This window comes from Coloeus monedula, assembly GCF_965178545.1.
Source record: "Coloeus monedula genome assembly, chromosome: 4".
NCBI lineage: Eukaryota > Metazoa > Chordata > Aves > Passeriformes > Corvidae > Coloeus > Coloeus monedula.
The window spans coordinates 52,564,208-52,588,530 of NC_138784.1; the positions used below are offsets into that span (position 1 = coordinate 52,564,208).

Here is a 24,323-nt window from a genome sequence, read left to right on the forward strand (position 1 = left end):
CTTTCATTGAATTTCTTTTGGGATTTAATGCTGCATAATTTCACTGGGAAATGCAATCAAGTATCAGTGATGGTCCTGATACTGTGTATATGTACCTTGTTCTTAAAATAAGATCTCATTGCTAAAGGTAAACCAAGGTTTTTCATGTTAACCCAGGATTATTTGAAGGTAGATGTGTAACAGTCAGTTTATCTATCTCTAAATGCAGTTCTGGCTGTAAGTAGAAAACTGTTCTTTGTAATTGTTTGATTTTTTTTTTTGTGTTTGTGTGTAGTGTAGAAAGGAAGAATGTTAAAAGCTTTCACAGTCAAATTGACTTATGCACATAATACTTTTTTTGTTGTTTGTCAGACCTTGTTGTTCAGTCACCAAGACTATACTGGAGGTGCAGGAGTTCGTAATGCCTTAATCCTTGCAGACAAATTGGAGAAACAGACTTCTGAGCAGGAACAAAAAACCCAAATGCAGGGATTTATCTGAAGCCCATTAAATTCCAGACCAACTCATTCTCTGTCTTCACCTTTCAGCAGCTGTTGTGTTGCTCAAAATTTGGGTAAGATATACAGAAAGAGAATTATGTGTTTGTTAATGTGTAACTGCTGTCTTAGAATGTAGTTCAGAAGACACAGAAGTACTTTAGGTAGGTAACTTATTTATTTTGAACTAAATTTGCCTTAATATTGAATATAAGGATCCCACATAACAATGATCACCTGTAGACCTCATATATCAGCTACAGCCAAGCGAAGTGGGACAGGCTCTGTGCAGTGTAGTGTGTTTGAGGCCACATCAGCGTGAAGATCACTGTACTCCTGAACAAACCTGGTTTTGTTATTCTCCAGTGTCCTACAGGTCCAGTATTTTTCCCCTGTATATAAACATGCTGTCAAAACAAACAAAAAAGGAATTTTAATGTGCATATTTGGAGGTTTTATACTGATTTTAATATTAAATGGGATTTGGTACTTTTCATTGCAAGTTCACTATTTGGAAACCAAATACATTGAAGTGAAAGTAACTTGTTCTGCATAAAATATCTCTCTCAATTCTTGTAGATTTCAGCTTGTTTTCTGAGATTGTTCTTGGTAATAGCATGTGAAGCCCAGCCAACCTTTTTTTTCCTTTATCCATCTTATGATCTAGTAATGTGTTGTTTTCTGTACACATTTCTGCAGGGAATTGCTGAGCAGACATTGAATAAGTCAAATTGGGTTTTTATGTGATTACCAAAAGTGAGTACTAAGTCTGGCTGTAATTCATTATGTGAAAAGAATCAATCAGTTTCGTTAGCAGTTAACAAAAAAGTCTTTTTGCTACTGAAATGCTGATACTGGCACAAGAGAAAAGAAAGTATAGGAACTGAACTGTATTGATAAAAAATAAAGCAGCTTATTAAATCAGGTATTTTAGAGCTGAGCAAAATATGCAGAGGCAAAGAGTGGAGTCAGGATGAGCAGATTTTTAATCCACTACTTAGTGTTGGATGTATTAGGTGAGTTATAGTTGAAATACATGGTTTGAATACTTTTAGAAGCACTGGAAAAACTATGGGAATGTGTTGTCTTATAGCTGAGAAATTATGTTTGGAGATTAGTCATGGAATGCTAATGCATATGGAGACCATCTACCTCAAACACATCATTTGCAATGCAGCTCGTTGGTCTTGTGTTTGCATGAGGATTTAGAATACAAGCTGCTGATGCGAGTTGGAATTATTTTCTCTGACCTTGAAGTGCTGATCTCAGATGCAGAGCTGTGGAACAATGGCAGTGAAGTTGATCAGTAAAATCAAGGGACTGACCAGGTGAGAATTCCAGTTGTTGAAGTTGGAAAACCATGATCTGGAAAATGATAGTTTTGCAGAGTTAGGTGTTTAAAACACAGATTGCAAACCCTGTCTTTTTTCCTTCAAGTGGGTGACCTCAGTTGTTGTATTTACTTTCTTGAGCCTGTGAACCTGTGGGTGTAGGGTGGTGAGGAGCTACAGCTTGAAGATGTGTCTGCATTTAGAGGCTGACCTAAACCTAGGGCATTCTCCAAGGGATTACTGAAAAAGATAAACTCCCTTTTAGAGACGGATCCTTATAAAAACTGACTGTCCAAAGCCCAGATGGGTTGATGATATGCAGTTGATTGTAAAATTGACCATTCTGCAGTGAGATAGGCAAAGGATGGCCAGCTCATGTCTGCTTGGGATTGTAGGCAGTAGCTCACCTCTGCCAACATGGAGCCTGCTCAGAAGCAAAGTTCTGTCTAAAACCTTAAAATTGACACTCTGGAGGTTGCTTACCTTCATGCTCAGCAGCAGTGTAAAGCTTTTCACAGTTGTTATTTTTGGCTTATGCTCATGTTTTGTTTCAATTTCTGCTCCAACATTTCTTTTAATTTGATGTCACTGGCTTTGGTCTGGATTTGGCCAAAGCCTCTTCTGGATGTAATGGTGAAGGGATCAATTCCAGGACACCTAGTCAGAAGGGATTTCTTGAAATCAAATCTAGGACTTGATAATTCTTTAAAAAAATTACAAGATGCAATTAAAGCTTTGTGAACTTTCAGGGACTCTAACCTGTAGTGGCTAACTAGGTTCCTGTAAGTATATGGTGCAGAGAAATCACTCAATAAAATGGTATTTCATGCATGAAGTTGAATTATAACCAGTCTGAAAGAGTATTTTCATTGAATCAAGCCTATAGCACAGTTCAAGCTAAAAATGGATCACCAGTGAGAGTAATTTATTTCATTGTTTTCATAAATGAAGAAAGATGGGAAAGACCAATGGTATTGAAACCACAAAGCAGACATAGAGTGATGACCTAGTATTAGTGATTCTGAAGAAGAGTGTTTGTTCCCAGAGGAAGAGTAGGGTGGAAGCTCAGCACAGGGGAAGGCTTTGTGTGTCTTCACACTAGGGGAACCCACTTTGCAGTCAGTGTTGCAAGCACATGGAAGGTAGTAAACAGGTAAAACAGAGCAAATAAAGTAAAGCTGAATTTTTGAGAGGAAAATTTAACTCCTCAGATGCTGAAGAGGTATGAAGGAGGACAGGATGGAATGGGAAAAGAGCACCACAGATAATAGTCCTATGTTGAGCAGGCATGGTACCAGCTGGCTGGGGTGAAGGTTCTCCTGTTTACCAGTGATTGCAAAGATGTAGCAAAGCAAATTTCTCCTAGGAGATGAGTAGTGTTGTCTGCAAAAAGCCTTTGCTTTATTCTTGCTGGAGAGAAAAGTACTCTAAAACAAAAAAGAGTAACTTTTCAGAACTGAAGGTGCTCCCAATGAATTCTAACTGCTGGTGCCTTATGACTGTCAGCTAGTTCCATGGGGTACATGAAGAGCCCTGCTGAGATAGGAAAAAGGCATTCATGGAAACTGTCTTCCTGCAATGAGCCTAGATTAAAGATTCAGTAAATAACACGTGATATTCAATAAATCCAATGAGTCCTTGCAGAGTAATAAACCAACTATACAAAAATGAGAAGGGCGGGGAAAGGTGATGCTAAGGGCAAAAGGAAGTAATGCTGAATTGGAGGTAATTGTCATATTCCATTAAGTTTCCTGCATTGTCATAGGTTGGTCGCTTCCTCCTTTTGTTTGTTTAATAAAAATCTTGGAGTGAAAGGACAGCTCTTGACTAGTAGTGGAAAAGGATTCCTCCAGTGAAATGAATGAGCTGGTTTATAAAGAGATTAAGTCAATTAATTTGGTGTGCATGAAGAAATGCAGAAGCTACCTTCTGTGGTCCAAGGGCAATTTCTGTAACTGCAATCCATGTTAAGTGCCTCCATGTCCCTTTCACATAGTTACAATCAAAGTGTTTCAAATATTGCATGGCCTACAATTGGGTTACTGCCTGTACTGGACTGAAGGAACATAGATACGGTTTTGAGGATGTAATCCAACAGTGGAGAATTTCTGTACAACTTGAACTTTGCTATCAGCTATAGCTGGTTGTCCTTAGCCCTGGAGGTAGTGTTTATTCTTCAATGCGTTTCATAAGTAAACATCTGAGATACACATCAAACACTGTGCTAGAACTGAAGATAAAGTGCAGGTCGATGGTATGATACATTTATCTCATGGCCATTGCCATACTAATTTCATAGCAAATATACCAGATCTGTGTGCCTGAGTAGGTGTTATGTACCCATGGCAACATAATTCTACCTCTTAGCCTCTGCTGCATGCTGCTGCACTCTGCTAAGAATTTTATTCTGCAGATTAATACAGAAATTATCCTTAAATACCAGGGTTGTGTTCTCCGTGCATTGGTGTGACAGGATTTAATTTATTTCACAGTTAACATGACAACTACTAGGTCATGAGCTGTTGCTCCTTTAGGAGTTAAATTACAATGACCACAAAGGGACTTCTCAAGAAGGAGAAGCCTCAGTTTATGAGTCTTGGAAACTATGAATGTGAGTTATACCAGTGAAAACACCAAGATGATCTGTGTTGGCTAGTTATATTTGGTCTCTGGTACATTTTTGGCACCTGTGTATGCTACTCTACTAATTTTTACTAATGGATTCTTATTTCTGCTTTCCAACTGGGAGAACTGCAGTTTATTGATAAGAATAATGAAAATAAATCGGTGGATTAAGTGGAAGTTGCAGTAGCCAGAAAATCTGTGTCATATCAATTAGTTTTAGCTTCTCTGTTGCTTAAATAATAACTTCAAGTATCAGGTATTCATGGACAAATAACTGAAACCCAGATGTGCCAGAAGGTCAAGATTCTTGACGTAAGGGAGGGAAAACTTGTACCAGATGTAAGTTAAAAATATATGACAGAAGATAGTAAAGAGCCAGGTATTTGTTCTGGAAATCCTGTTCCTGATCTCCTCTCTCAGTGTGCTATATTTTGTTTTAGGGTCCTTTTCAGGGGCCTTTTTTTTTTTTTTTTTTTTTTATAGTAATGGCAGAAATGCTGATATTTCTTACATCAGCAGCATTTTCCCTGAAGAAAATAAAAGCTCCATTGACGCAGGTAAAAATCAAAGCTGAAATCACAATAGCATTCAGACTTTTGCCAAAACCTGCTTGCTAGTCCTAAAAGCAGGACTTATCTACTCGGTAATATGTTCCTTCCTGGAGCCTTACAGCATGTTCCAGGAGCTCTGGAACTTGCTTGGAACAATGTGCTGCTGCCGTTCAGCCTTACACCAGTAACAGTGCTGCTGGATGCCAAAAAATTTCACTCAATGCTCAACGTCTTTCCTGCTACTTACACTTTTAGATTAAAGGCTTTCATTACTTTAGTGAGCACAAGCACATGTGCATGTACTGCTTTTGTCTGCTAAAACCTTTTTAATGGCTTTCCTGACATCTTGGTGTTTTATACTCTAGGTTTATTTTATCTTTAGTGTCGAATCCAGCAGTGATGACTACAGTGCTCTGCACAGAAGCAGGAGTGGAAATTATTTGGGTGGAGAAAATGAAGAAGCTGGATCTAAAGTACTCTTATGCATAAAAAATAGAAGTAACTAGGATGGAAACCTGTTGAATGTGAACAAAGTTGGGCTTTACAGCAGTGGTCATTGTAGTGAAATTCTCTTAAACACAGATATAGTTCTTGTATCTGTGTAAATCATTCATCTTACAAGAAATACTGAGAAATTGTGAGAAAACATTTTCTACTCAGAAATATTTATTAATGATTAATGGTACTGGAATTTTGTATGGAAGCCTCCTATCCTAAAATGTTACATTTAATTATGGTTATTGCCTTGTATTTTTGTGGTTAAATTTTTGGGAATTCTCACTTGTTTATGATGCAGATGGAAACCTGTATGCACATAAATGCTGCCATGTTTCTGCAAACTGACCAGAGCTGCTGGTGGTGTATGTCTGGGATCAGCAGCATTCACACTGATGAACATGTGTGTGTTGTAGAGTCCTTGGATACAGGGGACAGGTTGTCAAAGTTGTATTCAAAGCAGCATGCATGCAAAAGACAGGAGAAAACATGCAGCAATAAACATTACAGCTAGCTGTAACTGTTTCAAATTTGGTTTGTAGGGATGCCATGATGATTTTTTTTGCCTTTTCTTTTTCTTTCTTTTTACCTTTTTACAACTTCTGTATTCTTAGTGCTTTTTGCCTACATTCTTGGACTTGTTTGTTCAGCTAGGAGACTCAGCATTTTAGAAGCTTCATAGTTAGGGATCAGAATGCCCCAGACACCAAGGTCCTCTCCAGAACACATTTTGTAAACTCAGATAGAACTATGCAGGGGGAGGTTCCTTGTGGAGGGGGGCTCACTCGAGCCTCTCACTGGGGAATTTTTGATAGATATACAAATTAGTAAAACCTGTAATGGTCTTTTTGGGGGTGTGCATTGCGGTGTGCATTGAGGTGCATTCCGTCTGGATGTAGTGCACCTAAGGATCCTTAAAATCAATACCAAAGTAAAATCCCTTTTCTAACCATGTTTGACTCTTGATTTTAAGACCAGGAAAAGGCATCAGTAGCACTTCCAATTAATAAAACCATTTCTTGCCAACTGCCACATAAATTTCACCTCATTTGTACCATTTCATGTACAGGAGTTCTGTTTTGCACTGAGTTACAGGACTGAACAGAAGCCAAGGCAGGAAGTGATTGTGGCTAAGGAGCTGATTGAAAATGTGTGATGCTGTGGAGGAAATATCACACAATAGAACCTCAGTTTGGAAACAGATTTAAAAACCAGCACATTAGGATGTAAACAGTCAATAGGACTGAGGCAAGCCTTTCCCCTAACAATCAGATCATTAGCAGTAGGAGCGTGCAGAATGATTTCCATGATTAAACTGCAAGTGCAAAATCCGTGAACGTGTGTGCTCATCAATGCTGAACGGAAGCAGCCTTCTTGCTTTTTGCCATGTTTATTTCTACGGGTTGTCCTAACTCATCCTGGATACAAGAGTCAGGCGTAAGCACAGCTTAAATCTAGGAAGTGCAAATGGTCAAGGACTTTGAAAAGACAAGCTTAGGATTATTCTGTGTAACTATAATGTAGGATCACTGCCTGGATTTGCACTTCTGATTTTGAAGACAGCTTCCCTGAAAAGTCATTGGCTCACATTAAATTAAAATTGTCAGAATCTGAGTGGACGCAGTCTCTGATAAGAAATGGAACAGAGCAGTTGTTATAATTTAAGTGATGATCATTATGTGGGTGAAGGGGATAGCTTCCTGATTTGTCTAGAGACTAAGTTTAACTTCTTGCATCTTTTATAGTATCTGTCAAGTAATTTTGAGTTTTATGCTGGAACTTCTATTTCACCATTTTATGGAAGTCCAGCCAATGCAGAAAGCAGTAAGAAAGACAAACATTGATATGTTTGTATGTATCCATTTTATTTGTGGATAAGACATGTACAGTGCTTTACAACCACACTGCATGTGTCAATAGTTTTGAGTTTGCTTCTAATTATGCTTTTTCTGAGTTTCAACAGCAAAGTACAGATGTCAGCAGAATGGCCCTTAGCTAAAAGGGAATTACCAGGCTACTCTACTGTTAATGCCCCTCTTTAACACACAGGTGTGCCTGAGCAATGCCCTCCATCATCTTGGGCCTTTAAGCAGCTGAGCATTAGTTATGAAAGTACTGAAGTTTCCATGCTGTCTGCCATGGGCCACCTGAGCCTTAGTAACTTAATGAAGCGAGAAACTTCTGCGATGACAAAGCTTCTACTACAGGATCCAAAAAGGCCTAATCAGTGAAGATAATCCAAACATAGAGAAGTACAGGTGAGTTACAAAAGCCAGTGAGTAATCTCTTTTCCGTGCACTTCTGGTACGTATTTTTATCTGTTTGTTCCTGATTGCATGCCCAGAACATCAACACATCTTGTCCTCTATGTTCAAAATGAAAGTTGGTTTTTCTCACAGTGACTTAGGTCCAGATGGCAAAATGAAGCTGCAGGATTTTGTTTAGAAGTAAGGTTGGAAAGCAATACAGTCATTTAGGAGAGGAGATTAAATTCAGCCCATGCTTAAAGTAACTGCTTCTTTGCCCAAAAAACTATGTGTAAAAATTAAACCCGCACCTCCAAATATGTTGTTTTCATAATGGAAGAAGGCTTGGCTCCATTGTGGATACCAAGAAATTAAACAGGTTTTAAAACCCAGCTTCTTCAAAATATTGGTGCATTCCCAGGCTACAGCCCTGCAACTCATGAAAATTAGAGGACAGCATAAAACAATTTGAGTAAATACAAAGGCATTTTGTTGATTAGGTTGGTTGAAGAGTTGTATGGAAAAGGGAGCTGAAATGTGCCCATGTCATTCAGAATTTCATGGTAAATAATTTCTGCTGTGGCTACCTAGCTGCTGTGAAAGGACTGTTAGCTTTGTACTGTGTTACTTTGCCTTGATGTGCTAAAACTATGTAAGCATGATTCCATTTCATGAAAAGCCATTCCAGAGGAGCATTTGAGTTGGATGGTAACTGTCTATCCATTCTTGCAAATTGGAATGTAGTTGTATGCACAGGATTTTGGTAATACAGCTGGAGATAAAAGGTGACTTTTCTGTAAGGCTGCGACAGTAGGCACTTCAGTGGCAAGAAGGGGACTGACAGCAGTCTTCACATAGGCCTCACAAGTGTTTATAAATGTGAAAGAGGCATGTTTTGTTTACAAAGATGCCTAGAGCTCCATTTTACATAGAGGTGCTGCTATAGGTGTCTGGTAATAGGCCTCTGAGGTGGGAGCAGATTTTTTACTCTGTTTCTACAGTTAAAAAGAAATTAAGATAAGATAAAAACTGAAAATTGTCCTTGTCACTTGCAATACACAGCTGTGCTCATACTTCACATGGTCCAAATTATCTTAAATAAAGCATGGACTGTGCTCCCTGCTTGTGTAAGTCACTTTGTGCCTATAGCAGTGATTAAGTAAAAGTAATGATTAATGATTAATAACTCATCATAGGCAAGAAGTAGTAGAATAGTCAGCTGTTACAGTAACTTCAGCTGAAGTACTGCTTAGGCTTAGGGGAGTTTCAGGGTAAAGAGTAACCCTGTGTATTGTCACGCAGCATGGTAGCAGCACCACTTTCAGGGTGTTGTTTTCAACAAACACCAAGAATCAGCCATCCACTTTTGAGAACAGGTTTTCCACTGCTGAACAAGAAAACAAACAAATCATCTTTCAAGTTAATGAACTGACTGGACTTTCTCTTATTGATATGCTAGATGTTAACACTGGCTTTCAGGGAAAAGGGAACTTGCAGCTTGTTTGGTTTTATTAACAGGTGGTTTATCTCTATATCCAGGTAAGGGTGGTGAGATGTGCCTCTAAGGTAAAGAGAAGACGAAAACAGTTCATCCGTATGCTGACAGGATACCAGAGTTATATTCTCTCTGCAAAACATTAATGAGGCAGTTGGAACTGCAGAGATCAGTGAATTATAAGCAGATCCTGGATATTTCAGAGGCCAAGGTTCACTGAGTGGGTATGTGAGGGTTCTGGTAGCACTACTCAAACAGCCTTTAATCAATTGTTCAAGCCACTGTTCTGCTAATAAATAACAATGAAAAACTAACTATGTTTTGTGGCCACAATTCAGCGCAACATTTTGAAGACTCAAAAACCCAGACAACTTCTTGTATCATTTATTGTGAGGAAAAAGCAACTGGTATAATGAGATTTCCTGAAAAAGATTATATATTCTGTACAACTGAATTATGAAATCTAGTAATTGTCTGCTACTGACCTGAAAGGGTTTCTAAAATACCTTAGCAAGGAAATTAAGAAACACAGTTGCTGTCACTTTGGAAAACAATCAGGAAGTTCCAAAAATTAAATGTGACTGCTACAGTGTAAGCCAAAGCAAGCCTTGCTAAAGTAAAGACACGTGCACCGCTCTCTGTCCACTGAATTACTCACATAATCATAGAAGCATGGCATTACTTTCCCCTTTACAAACCTGTGCCAACTCCTCCCCATCACATTTTTGTCCCTAACATCTTCAAAAATGGCATTCCAGGAGAATGTACTCCATCACCTACCCAGGCAGTGAGATGAGGCAGACTGGCCAGCTCCTCTGTCTTGCCCTTCTTGAAGACCAGGCAGGTATTTCCTATCTTCCAGGCCCAGCAGCCTCCCCTGACTGCCTTAGCCCCTCTGAGGTCACCAAGTGTCCTCACTGGGACACTGGAGATAGACCTTCAAGAGGAGGAGTGGAGTTCTCCTTAGCCACACACCCCAGCTGCCGATGCTGACTTTCTGTTCTTGTGCTCCACCTGCCGCAGCCGGCTACAAACACGCTTTAACACATGTCCCTGTTTGTCCCAATCACAACAGAAAGGGAATGCCTTCTGCACTTGCTTTCTGGGTGGAGAGATGCTACAAAGTCCCAAAAGCAGGCTGGATATATTTCCCAATGCTTTTTTTTCTTTGTGGGCTACAGCTGGGTCAGCTCCCCACAGGCTCAAAACCTGCGGGTTTTTCCCGTCTTTTATGGCTACCAGAAGCTCACTGGCTGCCTTGGCCTTCTGCACAGACCTCTACCCAAATAAAGGTACAAGCAAGACCATATGCCAAAATCATTAGTACAGATTTTTATTTAACAGGAACTGTGAGGTAGAGAGATAGAAAAAAGACAAGCAGAGGTAGGGAGAGAAGGGAAAGACTGAGAAACTGGATAAACACCAGAAATATCACCACCCCATATGTTCCAATAATGGCCTGTTGGTTCTTGTCTTGTTGGTTGCAGTCCTGTTCCTGTGGTGGTTGCAGACTGTATCCATCAAGTGGGGAGGAAAGAGTCCACAAAACACCAGGTCCATGGAGTTTATATTATGCTGAGTCTAGGTGGAAACGTCCCCTGTAATTCCCCTGGATTACGTATTACTGGATCATGGGACATTCCATGAGCCATTGACATCTTCTAAGATGTTGCAGCTGTCTCTTACCCAGTATAGTTCAATCAATCATGGCCCATCAGCCAAGAGGAATACCTTGATCCTGTGGTACTTCAGAGGGGAGTTTTCACAGCTGAGTCACTATGTAAGGGAAGACACTGGCATAGTAAGAAGGACTATCCCACTTTGCAGGATTTGCCTCTTATCAGCCTCTTCCCTTATCTGGAACCCGGTTGGCAGCCTCAGGTGTGCACAGCCACCTGCACCAGGGAGGCCACTCTGTGCAGCACTAGCCAAGCACCCAGCCGATTGTTTGAGCCAGTCCAGTCTCTTGCAGCACCTGGGCAGTTACTGCAAATGGTCGAGTGTCTGAGTCATTCATCAGCAGCAGGCCAGTCTCTCACAGGGGGACAGGCAAGGTGCATCTGTGAGCAGAGGAGAGCTCTGGAGACTTCTATGAGCAGGGAAGGGGTGGAAAGCAATGTCAAGAAGGGGAACAATAAAACAAAGCCATGTCCTCGATTGCAAAGTTTATTAAATATCAAATTCAAATAAATACAGTGTAATAGCTTCACAAAAATGTCTTATAAAGAGTGTCACAGCAGCCTTCAGTGCTTTTCTCACTCCCTGTTAACTCAAGTCCTTGAAATACTTGGTAAAACCCTAAAAGTCTTTCAGTCTTGATTCATCTCAGTACAATCATTCTCACTTTTCCAGAACTGGGACTTGTTCTATACTGGTGTTCCATGCTGGTGACTTTTGCCAATGGGAACTGACAACTCACATCTTAATTAAAAACTGCTAACTCCCTGAAATAAGTGAAACTGCTTATATGGTTGCTGTCAATTTTCCACCACATCTGGGCTACTGACACCATATCATCAGCTGCTAGCAGCAACAAAGAGATTGGCTATCCTATCACACAAGTTCTGGAGAGTACTGAGGAAAGTTGATAATATTAATGTTCCTTTCTTCCCCCCTCCCACTGGAAGTGTTTTCAGGTGTACCACAGGTGTTGATGCAAGAGCTGCAAAAGTCTGAAGCTGCAATTTTTAATACAGAAATCAACACTATAAGAGGTACTGAGTTTGAATATCCCTCATGATATTCAAGTGTATTGTGACAGTGACTGATCATGAGGCCAGGTTGCCCATGGAGGCTTTGGAATCTCCATTCCTGAAGGAATTCAAAAGCCAATACAGATCTGGGAAAATAGCTAAAGGTGGTTCTCCTGGAGCAGAAGGGCTGGAACAAATAGCCTTCCAGAGGTCCCTTCCAACCTCACTCATTCTGTGATACAAAATAAACATACCAAAAAGACCATGAAACAAGTCTTAGCACTACTATACAGAGTCATTTTAAATCTACATCGCATAAAGTGACAACAATATAAAGTGCCCTTTTCTCCAGCTTTAACACCACTATAAGTTAATTAGCAGAAATTAGTCACTGCATCAGGACTGAAGCACTGGGCTCAAAGCACATCAAATGATGTCCTAAGCATTGAAGTAACAGAAGAACTTACAAACATTTTGAGTGAAAGGATTAAACAGAACAAAGGGAATGCTTTTGTTAAAACACAGAACATGAGTGGAGCAACATAATGAAGCCACTGTAATGGGACACATTTCTGACAGTTTTGTCAAGCTCAAGAATCCAGATAAGCCAATCTCCTGGTCAGAAAAAACGAAATGTGGTTCTTACTATGAGTGCAAAAGAAGCCAGCTATGCAGAAAAAACCCCAACAGATGAGTGCACTGGGCTCGACACCCATTTAATAGACTTAGAGTTTATATTCAGACTGCAATGAACATGTTTTTACATCTGAACCAGGGAAAAGGGAAACTATAGATGCTCTGTAAAAACAAAGTATGTCCAGAGCCTTTCCATAGCATTTCTGTCAAATAATGTAATTTTTGGTTAAAACATCACGGTATTCCTCTATTGCTCTGCTAAGGGGATCCTGGTCCACATGAAGGTTTTTTGAAGATCCAGCACATCCAGTTTCAAGTTCAGCAGTGGCTGGGGGGAAAAGGAGACAAGATTCCTTACGTTACTTTTACAGCAGACAGGGAGAAATAAGGCACTATAAGAAGATTTGACTTAACTCAATAGTCTGCAGTCCTGAACGAGACTTTAAAATTTCCAAGGACACATAACAAGGGAAGAGCTGGGCACAAAGGAAGAAACACATTTTGTGCACATTTGCTTATCAGTCAACAGCATTTCTAAAGTCAGTGACAGACATTCCGGAGGCTACACACCAAACATCTTCCAGGACTCTCCACACATGACTCCAGTGGCCCTTAACAGTGCTTCTTAACATAGCCCCTGCAGAGCTCTTCAAGCTGAAGTCTTTGCTTTCCTTAAACGTTGAAAGCAGTGCTTTATTAGAACACTACTCCTACATAGCTGCAGTCCCTGCAAAGCAGTGACTCTGGAGGACCAACTATCATGAAACAGGTGGATTTCCTCTTTGGACGCCTGGCCTCAAATTATAGAGTGCATTTTATGCTCTGTGTTTCAAGCATTGAACTTGTGCTTGCCTAAACACTACTGAACAATCTCTTCCTAAAGAAAGGCTGTCTTTGGTCCCTGATCATGTTCTTCTTACTTACTCAAAACAACACTGCAACACTTAAGCTACAAAGACAAGCCATGCATCATAGCAGGAAAAATCTAGATCTAACAGCAGAGAATGTGTTTGGTATGGTTTAGTACTGAATGCAGTTCATGTACAGGGAAGAAGGGATGGCTGAAGTCTATAAAGAGCTCTAAAAATCTGGGGGCTTCTTTGATGTTTTTGCTGGAGATGAGCTCTAGCAAAGGGCAACTTCATCTTAAGCCAAGTGTTTCTGTGGGGGGCAGTGGGTGAATTTTCTTTTTGCTTGGTTTTTTCTAGGCAAGTGCATAACATTCTATGCAATATTTTGGGAAGCAGGCATTTTTCCCACTCAAGTCTAAACTAGAAAGCTAGCAGAACAAAATCTCAGTGCCTTGCAGAGGAAGTTGAAAATAATGGCTTGAAAGCTGTCGAGACTTAGAAACAGTCACCTTTTTCCTTAAGAACATTCCTAATGTAATGACACATTACCTTCTTTGAGTTCCTTAGTGATTTTTTCATCCAGTTCCTGTTGTACCTAGAATTATACATGAAATATACAGTTAAGATATAATATGACCCAAATGTTACTGCTAAAACTCCTGAAACATTCTTACACCCCACAGAGAATGTGATAAAACCTAAAAATAGCATCCCAAATGGAGATGATGGTCTGTGATGGCCGAGAAGATGCCAGAGGCCTTGGACCACATGAGCTATGTGGAAAGGCTGAGAGAGCCATGACTGTTTCTCTCCTGGAGCAGACAAAGCTCAGGCGACCTTGTCTGTGTGTGTTAACTACCTGATGGGTGGAGTAAAAGAGATGGAGCCAAGCTCTTCCCAGTGGTGCCAAAGGAACAAATGCCCCCAAGCCTCAAGGGTTTTTGAAGCGTGGACAGGCAGCAGTAAAATCCTGGGGAGAAGAGAAGCCCTAGAACATGAAATGAGACACTGGTAGCAGAAGGAAGCAGGAAATCCCAAGCCTAGACCAAAAGACAACCTAAAGCAGGACTAATCCTAAGCACAGCCGTAGTAGTGGAGGTGCTGGAAGCAAGCACTTTCCCTGGTTTATGAAGCCTTCACAATGACCAGAAGGTCCACAGGACCCTCCGCAACACGTGCGGATGAATGAAGAGAAGAAGAAGGTCTTGTTTGCCTCTTATTTATTCCGGGAACCTTTTTGTGATTCTCATCCCCACCCAAGGAAAAAGAAATAGGTGGAAATAAAGCCACCACATGGATTTCCCTGAAAAGGAATGAAAAGGCCTTTGAATGAAAATACACCTTTGAGGACTCTTGACAGTGTCTCCACTGCTCTCCTGCCCCCCAGCCCTCTGGAGAAGGCATCACAGCCTAAACCTCCTCAGCAGGTACCTCTCAGTGCTTAGCTCTTCAGGCAGTACCATACTGGGTCACTTGCAGCAGTCACCATCTCAGTAATTCTGTTTCACAAAGTGATGTTGGCTTACTACTTACCCACACAGCTTCTTGAGCACAGAGTAAGTTGGATCCTCTAAGACTCCATGAGATGATACTCAGAGTCTAGGAACTCAACTTCAGAGCAGTACTGCCAGTCCACACACAACTGCTCTTGCTACCCAGAACTTTCTGACTGTCAGAAAGGCAAGGGGGGTAAAGAGCCTTCTCCTCTAGTGTAACCAAGTTCCCGTAGAACAGATGAAATCCATACATACGGTGCCACCTTACACAAGCTGAACTACCACAGAAGCCGTGACTTCACAAATGCATAAAGCACAGAAGTACTCAGCAGCAGTCACTCTCTCACTCACCAGCTTTAGGCCAATGTGAACGCATCAGTTTGAATAAGAATGCATCAGTTTGAATCAAAACCTAACGGCATAAATAGACAAACCATTTCCAGTAGCACCCAAGGTTAAACAGTACGGGCTACAAACCTTGTCATGTATCTGGCTGCAGAGGAGAGAGAGAAGAACTTTGATTAAGGAGCTGAAGAAGAAAGAAAAACAGCCTTAAGTTTAAAGGTCTTCAGGGAGACACAAGAACATAGCCTACACGTGCATGAGGCAAGGGAAAAAAGCTCACAACAGAAAGACCCCTAAAATACAAGAGGGCAGTTGGAAATTGAAACCAGAAAAGGAACAGAAATTGAGAGAGAGCGTAGGGAGCCGACATTCCCTTTCTCACATCATGTAGGGAAACTGGTTTCATAAATCCACCCATTCACGCTGGTTGCAGGCAGCAGAGTTCACTATTCTCTTCTGTGTCAAGACATACATTTGCAGCAGCCTTTGGCACAGCTGTTAGGATTGAAGCTTGACAGTTTGTAAATATAACAACTGGCCTTGAGTCCCTAAATCTTCTTGCAACATTTGCAGCAGACAGACATTCCCTGTCTTGGGCTACGCACTAAGGCCCCAGCTTCCAAATTCTGGTACACAGACCACTACCAGTACTTCCTATTTATGAGTTGGAGAGGGAAGACAGGTCTTAAGACTTTCCTGAATACACTGAACATTGAGGTACTTGAGGCTACAGGCGATGCTGTGACAATTAGTCTCAGTTCCCTAACTGGTGATTTCAGAAAGATGTATCACAACAGAATGTGTGGCTCAGTTTAGTAAGAGGGAGGATAAATTCACAGCCGGAAATCTGAGTCCCAGACAGCAGCCTTCTGCTTTAATTGAGAGCAATCTGGCATGCTGAGATTTCCAGCTTTCTCTTGAAGAGTACCTGGCTGAAATGGTAAGATGTAGGTAAGTTTTCTGTGGATATAGCAGTTGTTTGACTCACCCTTATTCTAGGAAGAAGACTTCAGAGTTTGATACGGTATTAAAGTTCAAAGGGAATCCCAAGAAGACAAACTGTGTATAGTGAGAGTGGATTATCCTCTGCTCCTCTGAGGACAACAAACCAGAAGTCTCCACAGGTTGTAATCAAGAGCAGAGAGAACGTCAGGGGACTAAGTCTTACCAACAAAACTGCACTAGGAAGGAAAAATGTTGGTATAGAAGAAAGCCCCAAAATGAAGAAGCAAATCCCCTCTGGACATCAGTAATTGAGGACTGGGAAAATGTCATACATAACTGTTCAACAACTTCCTTGAGAGTATGCTCAAAGCTGTGAGACACACATGCTCTGGACAGAAACTCTATGGGTGCTACTGAAGTCAGGACACTGAGTGGGAAGAGTATCACCATTCTCAGATCTAGTGCAGACGTGTCTTGGAATCAGCTCAAATATTTTTCACAAGGGGGTTTGGAAGCATTTTTCACAAAACACTGAAGAGGCCTATATAGCAATTTGAACTATACATTTATTAGAGGCTGTATAAAACAATGAGCCATGAAATAGCCTGGAGAGATATTTAATTTCTGTAATACACTTAATGGAAGGCAGTAAACCCCTGAGGGTGTCTGTCTTGATACTGACAAAACTTTTGAGATTCACAGAGAGTTCCAATGTCTTCTGGAAAATGAAAATGGAAAGTACTGCCTGAAAACGGTTGCTGTCATTCAGTTTTAAGAAGCAGTAAGTATGCCCACTTTCCTTCCCTTCACTGTTTTCCTCATTCTTCTCCAAAAAAGGCACAACTGTGAAGCCTTTCCTTTTAACCTAAGGCAGCTTTTTTGCCTAGAAGAGGAACGGCTTCCTCTTTTGCCTTTTTCTTAACATCTTGCTCCCATCTCTGTCCTTTCTTTCCCTCTCTTGTTCTGTGCTCCCTACCCCTCCTGGTCTCCTCTTTATTTCCATTTTCCAGTGGGTCCCTGAATTTTCCTTCCTTTCTAGTGCTTGCATGCAGAATAGCCCCTGCAGATGCTACAGTACTAATGACATCAAGAGTTCTCCCAGTAATGCCTGTCCACCTCTCTGCTCTCAAAAGAGTGTTCACAGCTACATAGAGAAGTTCATCTCTGTAACTGCCACAGCTATGCATTTCCTACGCTGCTTTGGTCCCTTTTGTTCTCTTGACTTTCTTTTCTTAAAACAGGTGCTGTATGTAGACACATGGTTTAAATGGGTTCTTTCCAGCAAGAGGGGACCACCAAACTGAGATGGACTTAAAAGTGAACAAATACTTCTCCTATTCCCTCGACAACAAAATACAACGACTCAACAGAGAAGCTTGGCCATGCCTTAATCCCATGTTAAGTGGGTCTCCCACTGATTACAACTATTGGTGTGGGGTTTTCACATCTCATGGTATAATGTTCAGCATTCTGTGAGGGATGTGCTATAACGGTGACGGCTAATTACAGGGCATACTTGGACCAGAGGTACTGCAGAGGCTGCAGCACGGCTGCAAAATCAGAAAGCTGTGAAGACTTGCCAAGGAGTAGGTAATTTTACTGTTTCATGAAATAACACATGGCAGGAACTACAAGAACAAATGTCTCCTATGTGTAGTATGTGTCCTGCACTGAAATATAAAGAGCAAAGTTACGCCATCCCAGTCATATCATCCTATTTGGAAGCATCCTTTTGTTGGTATCAACATACTAAAGCAAGCTCTCTGAAGAAACTGCTGGAGTCAAGATCAAGAAGAAGAAAAAAGGTGTCTCAGAGATGTCTGATTGGATTTGTCACTCAGCGTGATGTTAGCCATTTTAAACAGCAGGTTAGCAAAACCATATATTGGAATTTCATGCTGAGCTTAGCTGGGAACTCTCTATGCACCAGTATTCCTTGTCACAGTTTCTCTTGTAAAAGAATGTCATGACACAGTTCATTGCTTTGACTTAAATACTTTATGGCCTTTGACCTTCTTGAAATTTTTTACAACCTTGATGACCAAAAGTCTTCAGCCTTACAGCGCACAGCTGTGCACTGTTCTGAGGATTAGCAGTTGCTTTGACCTATAGACAAGATGGCATGGAACAATAAATGGATTCTAACTTCAGACTAAAAAGGAGAACCTTGCATACAGCTACTGTTCAGCAGCAGTTGAGAACAGGATTTCAAACTGCTTACCTTGGCCACAAAGGCTGCAACCCTGTTTCTTGAGGATAATGTGTTCTCACTTTGCCTTAGGAAGCTTCCTCCTAGACTGAGACTTCTGTTCAGTCCCAAATTGTTGCCAAGATGTCCAAGTGCAGTTGAATACAGAACTGGAGTTGCAGCCAGACCTCCGCTAACAATGCTGCTTGTGATTAAAGATTTGCTTTTATGGCGCTCCCGGAGGAGCTTAGCATTGGCTTCTTCAAGTCTCTCATTAGCTCTGAAACATTTGGAAGCACACAAAGGGTTACCCAAAGTTACCCTCCAGGTCTTCACTATTATTTGACTTCTGAGATTAAGAGCCTCCCAAAATAGCACATCATTTGACCTGAGCTTGTTTGGAGGGCCTGTTTCTAAGAAGTCACACAAGGTACAAGGAGCAGCGAGTGTTACCCATGCTTAGGACTGCTCAGCATGAGGGCCTCAAGGCCTTCTGTGAAAGCCATGTGTTTACACAGCTTCTTCTGGAAGGTACATCACCTCCCTAATAAGTCTGGGCTGGCCCCCCCTTCCCAAGGAAAGCTCAAAGCTCAGAGCCTTGTGAGCCTTTTGGCTTCTGCTAAAATAGAAGCCAAAAATATAATTTCTATTTTTTTTTCACAGAACAGAAATCTGTTCTCTAAGAGGTCTACCCTTATTCAATAAAGGACATGAAATTCATTTTTTCTGTTCTACAGAGGATGAGATTATAGAGACTGGCAAAAAAAGCTGCCAGTTAAAACAGCATCGACGTGAAAAGTATCCTGTTAATGCCATGAGCAGTGGTGTTTCTGCTGAAACATTAAAGAGAAATGAAGGCCTGCTGAATGGGAAGGGTCTTAAGATACTTTTCCCCATAAACATGCCATCCATAGGCTTTCACACATAATGCCGGCCAGGTGCAGAAGAGGAATTACCAAGAAATATGCATGAGGAAAAAGGAGTCTCTTATTAGCAGTCCAAAAAAAGCACAGACTTACCTTTCCAGTTTCTTTGCTAGGCATCGTCTAGTTTTCACTTCCTCCAGATACAGCTCCTTGTACTTTTCCACTTCTGCCTGTGCACATTCTTTTGGAGAAGTACTCTCTTGTTGGGCATTTTTTATCTTGTCCAATTCACATTCAAGATCTCTAATTCTGTCTTTTAGCTGGTTTCTCAGTGAAGCATGATGACTGGCTCTGATGTGTTCTAGTCTGTCCTGGGAGGCTGCCTGTGCCTGAAGGAGGTAGTGCACCTTCAACCACCACAAAGAACAAGAGACCTCTCCCCACCTGTCAATTGCATGTACCCAGTTTCAAGGGCCCAGCTGGGCTCAGAGAAGTGGCTGTGCCTCCTCATTGCCATCAGCAATCAAGGCAGAACCCTGGAGCTACCACCAGGGTAAGTAATTCTTGTCTCTCAGGAAGAAGCCCAAATTTGTACTGCTATTGAAAGCTACCAATGAAAGGGCACTATCTCTGTTGGACAGGGCATGGAGAACAGGATTCCACAAAGGCATTAGCAGGATGCCTCACCTCCTCCCCATCTCCACACCTGCAACTTCAGTCACTTCTTTCCTGAGCACTCTCCCCCCTCCAAGGACAAAGCCGGACCTGTCAAGGTCTGGCCATGACAGCTGGAAGGTGCAAAACCCCTTCAAGCATGAACAGTGAGAAAAGCAGACCAGCGGACAGAGATAGCCCCAGGCACTGCAAAATGGAAATCTACCTTGGGAAGGCTCCTGATTTAGGGACCTGCTGGCACATCACACACCATGAGAGCACTCCTGCCCAACCATATTCCCATCTCACACTGCCCTTCGGCACAGGCACGAGGACAGCGCTAATACACAGCATCAGGCACCCAAAGCCAAACACTTAAAAAATGATGGCCACAACCAAAGTCTCCATAGTCTCCATAGAGACACACATCAGAAAGTCACTCACTTGCAAAAACAGATTGACTTCTTGTAGTTTTTGTCTTATTTCTTGGCCTGCTCGTTCATCAACCTCTCTTTTATACTGTTCTATTTGGTTGTGATCCACCATGTTAGTCTGCAAGTGATGTTGGAGTTTTGCCACCTCTTCTTTCAGCTGGCATTTGCTCTTCTCCAGTTTTTCACAGTTCCCATGCAGGGTAGACAGCTCTTCTCGCAAATCTCGATTTTGTGCTTCTAGCTGCATGCTTTTTTTAGACTCCGTGTCCAGTTGCTGGGAAAGTTCAGCAACCTGTACACATGGAAAAAAAAAGAAACTCAGAGGGATCTAAAGGCAGTGAATTCTGTTGAAATTGCTGAAGAGGTTTTCCATGGAGCCTGTATTTATCATCTGCATACTCAATATCAGAAACTAAGTATAAGCAGGCTCTTCTTTTCCAACAAGATCAGCCTTCACATCATTTGTGAGAGGATGGGAACCTGAGGAATCCTTTTGCAGTTCTTCATGCAAAACCACTGTAAGCTTCTGGACTAAAAATGAGTCAGTGCAAAGGCAGTAACTGATTCTGCAATGAGGCCTTCTAAAGCCAAGCGCAGCTCTGAAAGGCGGCTTCTCTAGCAACGAATCTGAGTGCCGAGCGGAGAAGTGTATCAAGGTTACATGCTACTACTGAACAGCCAGAGCAGCCTCAAAAACATCTCTGGCAACAATACTGCTGGGTTCCCATGCCAAGATGGGCTGAAACAGTTACCTGTGAAGAGTAAGTTACAGCACTTCTCCTATGTCACCTCTCCTCATCGTACCCTGCACAGCAGCAACGCTCTTCAGAAAAGGAAAGTCTCAACTGCCTCTGGCTGAACTCGTGCCTGAGACAGGGCTCAAGGGTTCTTCCTGCTGTGCGAGCAACAGCAGCATTCCTCTCCTCTCTTTCAGAGAAGGAATCCATCTGTCAGGCCTAGGTGACGCTGCCACAGCCTCACACTGCAGCCGGGCCAGGGCTGAGGCCCGCTGCTCTCAGCCCTGACCCTCACCCATGGGTGTGATGTCCTGGTAGGACGGCAGAACTGCCCATCCCTAAGGCCCGGCCTGGGGATCTGCACTCTTGGCTGACCCTGCCTGCTCTCACCGGACCTGTTCTGCTCCTCTTGGTGAGCGCCTGTGGGAGGGCTCCCTGGCCCGTGAGGTCACGGACCCTGCCAGCCTTGCTGCCACTCTTGGCTTGCCCTTCCTCTGCAGGACAGTCTGCCCTTCCTGTGCCATTGCAGATGCTGCTTTGCACTTCAGGATTGCATCTTTACCCGTAATGACAACTACATCAGTATTAGTTATAGTCACCTCCTTCTCTAACAGTAGAAAATCATTGAGAAAGGTCAATCAAATCCAAAATACAGCCAAGGAAAAAAGGCATCAACATGACAAGAAATACAAGAAAAGCTTCACACAGGTTTGAAAAGAAATAACACCACAACCAAACCCCAAATTAAGCAGAGCTCACCTTTGTTCTCAATCTATCAACTTCACTGACCATTTCAGAATATCTGCTCTTCATTTCTCCCTTCAAATTAAGCTGTGACTCCACTTCTCTCTCCTCATACATCCTTATTTTCTTCGTTGCTCTACTGAGAAGTCTCTTCAACCTAAACAGCAAATCAGTTCATAAAACAATGAAACATGGGAATAAGCAACCTTTTCCATATGCTCTCAAGTAAGGAGTGCACACACAGCTTTCTTCATCTTTAACCTTGTCATGGGTTAGCCACTACAAACATACTTGATAGTATCAGGAATTGCTGAGAAAAAACCCGCTTTTCCTGTGCCACCAATCACCTGGAGCATCCAAATTTCAGCTGAAAAGATGAATAGAAGACCTCCTTCCCCAGCCCTGAAGAACTGCAGGGCAACCTGGATTGGCAATTCCTTTTGCAGCTGTAAGTAAGTATAGCCTCATGCACAGACATACCTTGAGGGACTAACATGAGACTACTACTTGTTCACAGAGTACATATACCTATTCCTAAAGTTCAATAAAACTGGACTTCTATTCAGGGATATCTCTTCACCATATCAAAAAGCCATACCTCTTGAAGTCTTTCTGCAGTTCTAAGTTTCTTTTCATTTCTTGGTCCAGACGGAGTTCAACTGGGCGTTTCAACTCTACCAGTTTCTTCACTTTCTTTCTTTCACTCTCACACTTTCAAAACAGAAAAGACACATGACACACATAAAACGTAAGAACAATTGCTGGGTGCAATATATGTCTCTAGCATTCTCCACAGAGAAGCTGCAGTTCCATCTGTTAGCCAAGTTCCACTTTAAGTTTCACAGCAAACAGGCCAGTATTGAAGAACAAAACCAGATGCCTCCACTGAAATGAAGGTGGAAAAGATGCTGGACTACTTTCAGGAGTTCTCAACTCATAGCAAGGATTATGTAGGTATGCTTATCATGGGAGAATACAGATCAATCTACAGCTTTTACAGGATCTTTATTGACCAGCAGGCAGAGGAATTTGATCTTTGGGAATTTTTCAACATCTTACTCCCTTCTGCCATTACCTCCACCTCTTCTTTGTGGCTATTTACCTATGCCGCATTTGCTTTGCACTTCCTTTACTCCTCTATGGAAGAGGAGGGAAAGACTGCCCCTTTGAAACTGTCAGCTATTTCTTGTTTCCCAAGTACTAGTTCATTTCCCCAGAATTCCTTCTCTATGTTTTTCTGCAAGGCTTTTAAGCATCCACTATGTGGAAAACATGCACTGCACTGGAAAAATGAAATGCTTCAACCCTGCCCAGAAAACAAGGGGTCAGAAGATGGCCAGAAGGAATCCAACAGAGAACTGGGGAACTGCAGCCCTGCTTGGTGTGCTTAACTGATGCAAACCATACTGGGAACTCTTTCAAACAGAATCACTCCAGAATTACGCAAGATACCCAGACAGCTTTCATTTGCTTCCTGGATGATCCACAAATCACAACATATCCAGAGCCTGGATGGCAGGGGTAATAAAAAAATGCTCTTTACATAAGAACTTGACCAAAAGGTTAACATGGTTCTCCCAGGTACTGCCTTAGGTCTCTGGAGAATTTTCTGGATTTACCTGCTCAAAGAGATCTGCCTTTTCCCTGTCAAGTTGAGCAACACGCTCCTCGAGGTTGGATCTTGACTTAAATTGCTCTTCCCACATGTTCTGTAAGTCCTTTGATGTCAGAGCCAGCACATTCTGCTTTTGCACCTGTAAAAGCAACAGTGTCAGAAGAAGAAACTAAGGTGACCGTAAAGAAAACACTGCAATAGAAAGTTGTAACTTAAATGGAAACTCCTCTCCCCAGCAAAGGTCTGTGGTTAATGTAAATGTGGAATGCAAAACACAGCTTGGGAAACATAACTAAAAAGAGAAATTGAAGATGTAAAAACAATGAATGCTATGGGGTGATGAGATGAGGTTGCAGCTTTGGGGAATAACAAACATACAAAACAATACAAACAAAACATACAAAATTACCCTGCAGCTTTCTTCCAAAGGTTCTCCAGAATTCATTACATACTTTATAATGTAACAATTTCTAGTGCCCACCACAGAAAATACCCTACCCTCATGACTTCTGTAACAGCTGCACATCTCTTGAGAGCAAGAAAATGTTTTGAAATTGACAATGGTATTGATGGTTCTACCTAAAGGGACAACGACTTGCCTAAGGGATGCATTTGAGTTGAACAGAACTTGCTGATTCAGTTCAAGTATGAAGGCTGAAAGTTGACTAGATGCTTTTAGTGGCATCTTTTAAGGAAAAAAAAAAGAAAATTACAGAAGCAAAAAAGGTAAAAAGAGATGTCTACTGGCTACAAAAAGTCACAAAACACTTAGCACAAAGTCTTAGATAAGAAGAATCTTATCTATTAGGGTGCATGACTTTCTCAAGTGTCCTTACAGAGGAGGTAAAACACTGGGTCTTACGACAAAAATTGACATGGCCTCAAGACAAGCTCTGACAA

General features: G+C 41.7%; 1 protein-coding gene across 1 annotated transcript in view; it reads right to left on the minus strand.

Moving 5' to 3' along the window:
• Positions 1-11,369: 11,369 nt before the first annotated feature.
• Positions 11,370-24,323, minus strand: part of ANKRD26 (ankyrin repeat domain containing 26) — a 53,954-nt gene continuing 41,000 nt past the window's right edge. Inside the window, exons 31-38 of the mRNA XM_082280399.1 lie at positions 23,428-23,562; positions 22,407-22,519; positions 21,824-21,965; positions 20,338-20,619; positions 19,393-19,628; positions 18,407-18,653; positions 13,949-13,994; positions 11,370-12,876 (exon numbers count right to left, since the gene is read on the minus strand). Coding sequence (XP_082136525.1) covers positions 12,755-12,876; positions 13,949-13,994; positions 18,407-18,653; positions 19,393-19,628; positions 20,338-20,619; positions 21,824-21,965; positions 22,407-22,519; positions 23,428-23,562 — 1,323 coding nt within the window. The 3' untranslated portion in view covers positions 11,370-12,754. The remainder of the gene's footprint in view (positions 12,877-13,948; positions 13,995-18,406; positions 18,654-19,392; positions 19,629-20,337; positions 20,620-21,823; positions 21,966-22,406; positions 22,520-23,427; positions 23,563-24,323) is intronic.